At 43.7% G+C, this 10054-nt stretch overlaps 1 protein-coding gene across 8 annotated transcripts; it reads left to right on the top strand.

Moving 5' to 3' along the window:
• Positions 1-2933: 2933 nt before the first annotated feature.
• Positions 2934-8439, top strand: LOC123122565 (uncharacterized). Of its 8 annotated transcripts, none has more exons than XR_006460277.1 (5): positions 2934-3213; positions 3356-3453; positions 3608-4842; positions 7599-7684; positions 8140-8439. XR_006460277.1 is itself a non-coding variant. In XM_044542773.1 (5 exons), the coding sequence occupies exons 2-5, from the start codon at positions 3430-3432 to the stop codon at positions 8210-8212; spliced, it is 369 nt and encodes a 122-aa protein (XP_044398708.1). In that variant the 5' UTR covers positions 2934-3213; positions 3356-3429; the 3' UTR covers positions 8213-8439. The 8 variants fall into 8 exon arrangements, 4 of the variants coding, with proteins under 4 accessions (XP_044398708.1, XP_044398709.1, XP_044398707.1 ...); XR_006460276.1 differs by having other exon boundaries at positions 7599-7706; XM_044542773.1 differs by having other exon boundaries at positions 4661-4842; positions 7599-7688.
• Positions 8440-10054: the final 1615 nt, after the last annotated feature.

Raw genomic sequence — 10054 nt, 5'->3', positions numbered from 1 at the left:
TAGGGTTCTCTCACTAGAACGAGGGGTTCTTATATGTCTCTATGTAAAATCCTGACTTTATCCCGGCCAAACCACCGAATAGCCCACCAATGCCATCTTAAAAAAAATTCCAATGGGTCACATGGATCGGTGAAACATCAAAAGGGCGAGGTTGCTCAAGGCCGAGATCGGATGGTGGAGCTCGCTTATGAAAATTAGTCCAACAGACTAGAAGTTTCGGTGAATGTGGGATCCGGGTTTTACTTAAGGCGTGTTCGGAATCTCTCCGACTCTCCCGTCTGTTAACTCCGCTCCGCGCGAGGAGCGCGGTCTGAGCCGCTCCCAGCAATATTGCTGGCGCTCCGTCCGCTTCGGGAGTTGTTGGGGCGGAGCGGATAGTATCCGAACAGGGCCTTATTATAGCTCTCTGATCTTTTCTTTTTGAGGTGAATAGCTCTCTGATCTGAGTAGTACTTTTTTTTGAGGAATATCTGAGTAGTACTCGTACAAGATGCATGTTGGAGCGCAACCAAACCGACTCTCGCTCGGCCCGGCCTGGATATATAGGAGCAACCCGACCAGACCGGCTATCTCCTCGCCTAACCTACACCGGATATATGATCTGACTACGAGGGCAGGGAAGTTACAAATCCCACGCATCGATTGATCGAGCGATGGATCCCACTCCCCACCGCCGGAATCGAATCGATCGCGTGGTCGACTGCAAGGTCTACGACGCCTTCAATCTGCCGGCATGCCCAACTTCCCTCTGCCACCCACTCCCCGATGCCACGCCCGACTACTATAGCTACGAGCAGCTCAAGGTCACCGTCTCCGTTTCCCTCTCTATTCTATCTACTTGTACTACGAATTGACCCTTTTTCTTTTCTTCGACCCCCCCAACCTGATTGCGGGATCTGAAACTTAGGGCTTATAGTTGGGGAGTTCTTTTGTTACTCGGGTGTTTCTTGATGTCAATCGGTCCTACACCCACTAATGTCAAGAACGCTATTATATTATGAAATTAGGGAGTAGTTATTAATTAATCTAGAAAAATGTCAATACGTTCTAGATACATTTCCGTCTTATAAACACCTGATGTTGTAAATCTAGGCATATTTTTTCAATTAGTTTTGAACGAAGGGAGTACAAAATCTAACTTAATGTTGGTTTGTCAGCAGCCGTCGGATATGATGCTGCTTCGGGCTGGCAGATTGGCTACTACCCGCCAGGCCACCCACAACGCCGACGCATGGAAAAAATTACTAGAAAATACCGAGATGATCAGGACCAGCATGACGGACGCCCGACAAAAATGAGAAAATATCGAGAGGAGGACCAGTATGACGGAGCCGCGACCAAGGTGGTGTTACTGACTCGGATGCTCTCATCGGACGACCACATCGAGGAGGACGACTTCTACCAGGACTTCCTACGGGATGTCATGATTTGGGCGCGCAAATATGGCAACCTAGTGAGGGTCGTCATCCCACGGCCCAGCCCTGGCGGGCGCTCCCGTGGTCGCAGGGGTCGGAAGGGTGTTCCTGGAGTACTCGTGCCACCATGGCTCGACCCGTTGTAGGAGGAGGATGCACCGCAGGTGGTGGGCCGAGAGGCGGATTGTTGCAGGGTTCTACCCCGAGGACAAGTTTGCTGCCGGAGACTATGGATACGAGAGTGGAGACTACCCTCGAAACGAGTAGGATGAATTTTCAGCTACTCCATCCGTCCTCCGTCCTTTGAGTATAATATAAGACGTTTTTGCTACCTGCGTCTTATATTATGCGACGCAGGAAGTAATACTTATTTCATACTAGTTGATTGATCTGTTATTACGTGCAATCAATTTGGAAGCACCTTGTATGAAACAGGTTGTTGCAAGTTCCATGTGTTATGATAATATATGTAATAATCGGTCACAAGTTTAATGTGTAATAATCGGTCACAGTAAGCACTTGGATGGACCTTCCTTCGTGCCACAGCTTCAAGCATAATAGTTTGAGCTTCTGCCAGTCCATTGCTGCTAAATACTCCCTCCGTCTTTACAGAGGGAGTGCTACTTTGTGGTGTTGGTAGTCTTACAAAGTCAAGGGGGAATACTTTGGTTAAACCTGAGAAAACAAATTAACATATGCATCTAGTTGACTTTTTTTTTAGTGTTCATCTTCTTGGTTCTTAAAGTATCCCCCATTATGGCAGACTGGTATTCCAACAGCGGGTTAAGACCATGACAAATCTTCATCTTCCGATTCCACGCGGTAAACTGTGTATTAGAGTACTCCTTCCGTCCCAAAATTCTTGTCTTAGATTTGTCTAAATATGGATTTATCAAGTCATGGTTTAGTATTAGATACATCCGTATCTAGACGAATCTAAGACAATTTTTTGGGGACGGAGGGAGTACTTCATAAGAGGGAAGCTAACATGGTTAGCTCTTTTATAGGAGCCCAGAAATTAAGAGAAGGTCATGTTTCTATCCTCGGGTTAAATAATTCATTCTGGAAACATCATGATAAATATCTTGCGTACACATATATTCCCTCCGTTCTAAAATAAATGTCTTTATTTTGTACTAACTCTAGTATAAAGTTGTAATAAGATGAGAACTGCTACACGTACGATGAATTTGTACGATTTTGCGTACGACAGTCCTCAGCAGCCATTCGATCAACTGGACGTACGAGTGAGATCACATCGTACAAAGTCGTACACACTATTCATCGTACGCACAACAATTTCGTAATAAGATTGAGACACTTATTTTTGAGATGGAGGGAGTATGTACTTTAAGAGCGAACAATCAAACTGTTAGACTTGAGGTATGCAACACATACTCAAATACAGTAGTGAAAGCAGAAGTAGGAAATTCATCTCCATTGACAGTGACCTTTTTTCTAGGGAGAGTTGGATTAACAGTTTGATGGGCCGGAATTGTCACGCTAGGCCCATGAACATGTCACACATCTCTTCCCCAATCCCCATGGTGGTGGTGGTGCTGGTGCCCTCTTCCCCATCCCGCCGCCGCACAAAGCCAGCCAGCGTCGCCTACCCACAGATCTCGCTGGGCGAGGCGGAGGCGGAGCCTGACCTCCAGCTCCCAAGCCCTCTGCTACAAGTCGACGAGGGGCGGCCGCTAACCCCTCTGTTCGGCACCGGCCCCAGGCCCTCTTCCACCGTCGCCCCACAAGCGCTGCAGCCTTCGTCCATGGCGATCTTGGAAGAAATTTCGGCCAAGTGTGAATCCCTTTCTCCTCCTCTTTCATTTCTAGAGTTTATTTGTCGTGTCTTTTGCTTGTGTGTGTGAACTCTGAACATCGGACAGTCCTTTTGTAGTTCTGTTAAAGGTGCTGCGCTTATATCGTCTTTAAAATGTTAGGGTTTAGGTATGTCATCTTGCTGTTATACAGCCGTTATGCTGCTGAAAATTGATGTGACAAAAGGAGACAAGGCATGAAGAATCCATCTTGTGAACAGGTACGGCTGAATTGTCTTTTCCATGCCCTGCTAGCTTCAGTTAGTACATATTTAGTGGTATTTTGGATGTGAACTTTCAAAGTAGTGGTATTTTCGCAACAGCGAAATATTTAGTGGTATTTTAGAGATTGATAAAAATTGCAATGGTATACAGACAGTTTCCTCTTCCTCCACCCCGTTCCCCACGGACGCCAATAAAGAAATGGGAGGCGAGAGGCAGCCACCGGCGGCCGCAGCAGTCACCGTATCCAAGGTGCTCGACGATGACGACCTCCTCATCGAAATCCTTCTCCGCGTCGGTTTCCCCACCACCCTCGTCTGCGCCGCCCTCGTCTGCAAGCGCTGGCTAGGGCATGCCTCCGACCGCGCCTTCCTTCGCCGTTTCCGCGAGCTCCACCCGCCCCGCCTCCTCGGCTTCTACATCGACGACTTTGATCTTCCGCCCGGCTTGACATCAGTGTTGTCCCAGTGCTGCCTCAGCCCCCAGAGCTTGCTGTTGTCGTCCGCCGTGCAAGCTTCAAATTGGAAACCAACAATGCCAGGTCTGCTACAATCCAGGACTGCCAGAACGGCAGCATCTTCTTCACCTTGTACAATGGCAGAAGCGGAAACTCAGCCAGAGTGCACTGCCTGTTGTGCCCCGAGAGAGATCTATCCAACCTCCCACAACTCCCACGCCCTGGACTCGAGCGTAACTGCACTTTCAAACAAGTTCTTTCCAAAGAAGAAGGGGATGGCATGTCCTACTACTACTTGTATGTGGAGTCTAGCAGGCGCGCAGAAACAGAATCTATCCTACACGTATATATGTTGCAAGATGGTTCCCGATGGACGCATCATCTCTTGGACATAGACAACTTCCCTGAACCACGATGGAAACTGAAAGCTGTGCTCGTTGATAATAAAATCTACATGGCGGCTGCCGAGAGTGCCATTATTGTTTTGGATTTGTCGGACTTGAGTCTCTCTACAATTCGGCTTCCGCAAGGTGTGGCGCATGGCGTCACCGGCACCACTATGTTGGCACGTGCTCATGATGCTTCTGGTGTATATCTCATCCATGTTGAGGAGTTTCAACTTCGCATCTGGCTCTACAAGGGGGGAAACTGGTCACTGGTGGATACCTTTTTTTTGCGTGAGATGTGTGCTAACTTGAGGAATTCATGTTGCACAATCGAGGATGAATAGACTCCTAACACTGAACCAGGTGGTGGACTATGGTGACTTTGTGTTCTTGAAGATGGGTGAATGTGCACTCCAGTTGGACATCAAGTGCAGGACACTGCGTAAGGTGTATGAAGCAAAAAATGGTCGTTTGGGTTTTAATATCCATCCTTTTATGATGATCTGGCCTCCCACATTCCCAACGCTCAAGTATGATGCTGCAAGGTTTGTCTTTTGGCCCTTGGATTATCTGTATACTGCCCTTTTTTTTGCATGAATGTATACTGCCGTTGTTGAGCTTACAGAATTTGTAATGTATGTCCATTACACTGTCGAAATGTGTTAGGTATATGATTGATTCCTTTGAGATATTTTAACAATATGTTTTCCATAAGAATGCTTGCCATAAGAAGATTTGAAATCACTTGTGTACTGTGGTAATATTACATGGCGCTTATTGGTGCTCATTATAGGGGGCACACTTTTGTAATACGGGTGTTGCATGGATGATGAGGGTGTCCCTTGCGCGTCGAGAAGGACCATGTGGATAGATTAAAGAAAATAGAATTTTCCTAGTTGCCAAAAGATTACGCAAGAGTCCCTTTAAATATGACGGGCCCCTAAGGCAAAGAATCTGCTTGGGTATCATTTGTACTAAGGAATAGTGCAGTGAAAAGAAAAATTCTAACATGATTTGTTCACAATATATTTGACGCTTGCTATTTTTTTGGTATAAGGACTGCCAACAGATGCTAAAATCAAGTAAAAGAACAACTCGTAATAAATAATATATATGAAAATTAGTACATGGCAAAGGTGGACCGATCCTAATGACAACTGACGCCCTACCAACTTGCAATCTTCAAAATCAGGCTTCAGCTGCAGTTGTTGCACATTTTGCCTGAAGTGATCTTGCCGTGCTTATTTCCTTAAACAAGCCTAAAAGATCAAGGGATGATAATAATGGCGAGTTTTCGCATCTTTTCTTGTCACAAGCTTGACGATGTTTTTCCTAAGCTTGTTAAATGTTTAAGAACATATAACAACATGCATTTCAGAATTCACATCCTTTTTGCGTATCATGATAGTCATTCAGATATCTGAATCTGAAGAGAGCTAGGATATTCTGAAAAATTGCGGAGCTGTAAACAGTCAGATCAACTAACCGACTTCTCCTATCCTTAGTGAAGTGAACTGTGGAGCTTTAAACAGTCATATCAAGTAATTGACTCCTAATTCCTTAGTGAAATGAGTAGTTTGCGTTAATGGTCAGATAACAAATTCTGGATACTACTCCCTCCGTCCCATAAAATATAGTAGTGTCAAAAACGCTCTTATATTATGGGACGGAGGGAGTAGTAAATATCTTAAATGCATCTCCCTAGTCTCAACAAAGAAGAAGCTGTCAGCAAGAATGGTCCCATGAAACATATTTTTAGATGGCCCATGCAAACTGTATGTATAAAGATAATAGCTTCGATTTTTTTTCTAGAATACGCATGAGTATGCGTATCTTATATTGAAAGAAGAAGAGGGTGAGACACCCATCCATCGTTTTTACAGGCTGGGCACATCATGACACCATAGCTTAGAATTTTGTATTGGTTGAAAAATATATTTGCTTCGTCAAGACTGCAACATCTTGTTGCAGAAAGGGGTGACAGTTTTCCAAGGTAGAATTTGTGTATGCTTTATTTTATGTATGAGAACATTTTGAAAAGCTTCCATGTGTGACATATATAATGACTTTGGAACAAAATTTTTACTTTTTATATCCATTGTAGCATTATAATGTTTAACGAAAAAAATAAACAACATAAACATGGAGCCACTGAGTCTATACAAATATTGCAAAATTAGACATGTTGATTTATGCATTATCAGTATGCACAGTGTCGTAGGAATCGACACATGCATGTCATAGGTCCTCCACATTCTTTAGGTGTTTGTTCTGTTGATAAATGGGGGCAATATGAGGACTGTTGGACAGCCCGGACGTTTAGGGAGGCTTTGAGTGGGGTCCGGTTGGATCAACTTTTTCCTTCTCTCTCCTGTCAGGTCAGTGGTCCTGCGTCCGCCTGGTCAATTTGGGGAGTCCGGCTGTAGATGCTCTTAGAGAATGGAAGGATTTATATGGACTCAAGACTAGTTAGAGAATTAGATTCGATAGTGTCGATGGCTGTCATTGTCGTTTGCTTGACATGTACTGAAGTATGATACTACGACAGGCAGGATACTGGGAATGGTTACTTCTGTTAACACTTGTGTTCCACAACGTATGGCATTCTTCTGAATTTGTTCTTCTCACAGTTTCATAATATTACCTCTGTCCCAATTTACTGTCTTAGATTTGTCTAGCTACAGATGTATCTAGCACTAAAACGTGTCTAGATACATCCGTATCTAGACCAAATCTAAGACAAGTAATTCGGGACGAAGGGAGTAGTAAATTCATGGTGGCGGTGAAAAATGGCTTGTTTGTTATCTTAGCTTGGACCATCATTCTGCTGCATCACTGTTCTCTAAACTATCAGTCGCACTTAAATGCGAAACTAAAATGTTTGGACTACAAAAGTAGAATTTTTTTTCAGTATGATGATGTATATATTGGAAGGATGCTTGTTTAGTGGATTGTATATTTCTTATGCATGGTTCCTAATTCAGATATATCGTAGTGAAAATTTTCCTTCCAGTGGACAATGCTACAAGTTGACTGTGGCTAACTTGTGATTGCTTGTCATTTGTTCTTCTACGATTAGAGGTTTGTTTTACTGCAGTGCTGTATAGTGGAAAGTTGCATGTATGCGATATCAAGACATTTAACCTATACCCCTGGAGTTTAAAAATAAATGCCATTTTGACTTTCTAGCGTACGTAATATTTTCCTGTCATTGTACTAGCCAGTCGTCTTTGTTGTCCATTTGATATTAGGATACTTAATTATCTCCGTCCTGACCTTTGTTATGTTTACTTTGAAACAGAGATGCAATGGGGAGAAGAATTATACCAGGAAGCTCATGGATGGCACCTATGCCGAGAGTGACCAGGGCGGCATCAAGGAAGAGCAGTAGGTGACTGCATTTCCTCTAGTACGTGGTAGCAGTATTAACTGTATTTATTATAACCTTTTCTGCAAGTTGTCCTTCCTGCAAGCATACAAGTTTAAGCTGGCATTGAGGACTCTGGAAGACAAATTAAAGGGCTGAGAGCCTGAGACATAGAAATAATGATAAAAGCAAATGAGTTAACAGTAATTCAGTTCTTGGAAGAGTCTGATTTTTTTTCCATATTAGTATTAGTATGCTTTGCTCAAAGTGGAAGAAAAGGCTGTTAAGTTGTCACAACAATCTGTTTCGCCCTATTGCACATTGTAAATTGTCAATGTTCTGTTGCGTCTTGCAGCGAGCTAAACACTTTGCTTGTTTGGCCTGTCGTGATTACCACCATCACATGCGCTCTGCTGCGGTGTTTTCTCCTCCTCAGCGTATCTTACCCTTTGTGTGTTTATTTTGTCGTTTGCAGCGGAAATCTGGTTATGATCCAAGTGAAAGCGAAGCTATATTTCCTAACAGGGAGAAAACCTAGGAATTATTAGCTTTATCATGCGCTAGACATTTCAGTGTGTACTGCAATGTTTTAGTTTGCCAAAGTGGTGTGCAAAATCTGGGATCATTTCTTCTTTGACAGTGCATGTACAAGAGGTTTCATAACTGCACTCTGATCCAGTGAAATTATGTCGCAACGCTTGAACATACTGCAAGTGTAACTAACAAGTTTGAAGAAGAAGAAGAAAAATGGAAGCGTCATGCACCATTGCTTTCATTTTTCTTTCAAAGTATTGACAGCACAAATTGATAGAACACAGGTTATCTGGTTACGCTAGAGTCTTGTTTTCGCTGGTAGAACTTGAGGTTGTTAAAGGAAATTCACAGGAAGCATGTAATGGGTGGTGATGAGCAGATTGGCCAAGGAAATATTTTGGTCTGTAAGGGAGCTATATATTCTGTTTCCCGAACTGCATACTGCAGTGTTTTAGTTTACCCAAGTGCTATGCAAAGCCTGAGAGATGGTACTTGTAGAAGAGCTATGCTTGTGTTTGCCAAAGTGTTGGCGAAAATAGCTCTTTTATAAGTTCTCTACAATAGACTTAACTTAAGCTTGCACAGTACATAGACTAAAGATTCAGACACATATGTACCTGCTAGTATTTCAAATAAGTCAATTTCACGGCCATAATAATGGGAGTGAGTTTGCATGGAAGCAATTTCACAACCATGTACTGATCCATTATACCAAGCTAATCACAATATTCATGGCATAACATAACAGAGCATAATAGGCATTAACTCCCGTGTGTTGTTACCGATTGAGACCTCGAACAGCAATGCACTCATACCTGGGCAGCCACATTACCAAAGATCATATTAAACCCAAGTAATCCTCATCTAACAAAGTACAGAAGTCAAAGGCTTAGAGCAACTAGGGATAAAATTCCTGAATCCATGATCATGGCACACCTCCTTACATAATTAGATATTCCAGGCCATCAGGCTACATATTCTCCTCCACCCATGGCACCCTCCTCCCCCGCCCCCTTTAAACCAGAGGCAACTCAGTCTTGTGGATGGACCAGCGAAAGGTCCTCAGGTGCATCCAGGTGAACATCATGGTGAAAGCGAAGGCCATCATCGCGTTCTGCCAGCACATGATCTGGTGCTGCCAGGACATCCCCGGCACGAGGAAGCTCAGGAGGATGTAGATGGCGCTGATCGACAGCATCACACCGATCTCCACAAGCGACCTCTTGTACTTCTTCGACTCGTCAACTGCCCGTGCCCTCGTTGCTGCGTCTTTAGCTGCCCACATCTCGTTCTTGGCCACCATCTCGAACGTACTCCCCGCCTCAGAGCCAAGATAAGACAGGCAGAGACCAAGTCAATCGCACGATGTAATATCTCAAGATTCTGAGGAATAACAAGTCTTTTACAATCTACATCACCACAGGTCTCAGCAATGTACGATCAGAACTGATGACCTCAGAAATGGAAATATCGCACTGAAATACTAGAACTGAACAAGTTTGGGGTTTTGGTCGGCCAATTGACTGAATTGATCTCTCGAGAATTAATCGGTAGGTTAAACGCCCACATATAGCTATATTTTGATGTACTCCCTCTGTAAACTAATATAAAAGCATTTAGATCACTAAAGTAGTGATCTAAATGCTCTTATATTAATTTACAGACGGAGTATATCCTAGGCTCCCAGCAATTCAACTTGCTCTCTGTCAATCTGATGGATCAACAAAGACTGCAAATTCCCATCCCCAAACGTGATGCACTCTTTGAGGCCATGCGCACTTGCAGCGGTAGCATGTAGTAGTACATTTTACATTTAAGACATTTTGGTACACAACAATATCGCAAGGCGCAAGCAG

This window comes from Triticum aestivum, chromosome 5D, assembly GCF_018294505.1.
Source record: "Triticum aestivum cultivar Chinese Spring chromosome 5D, IWGSC CS RefSeq v2.1, whole genome shotgun sequence".
Classification (NCBI taxonomy): Eukaryota; Viridiplantae; Streptophyta; class Magnoliopsida; order Poales; family Poaceae; genus Triticum; species Triticum aestivum.
This window is presented reverse-complemented; position numbering and strand designations above follow the sequence as displayed.

Coding starts and splice junctions, on each gene's coding strand:
- LOC123122565 (XM_044542771.1), top strand. CDS start 3,430: ATGAAGAATCCATCTTGTGAACAG. Junction 3,454..3,607: donor AGAATCCATCTTGTGAACAG/GTACGGCTGAAT, acceptor AATGGTATACAG/ACAGTTTCCTCTTCCTCCAC.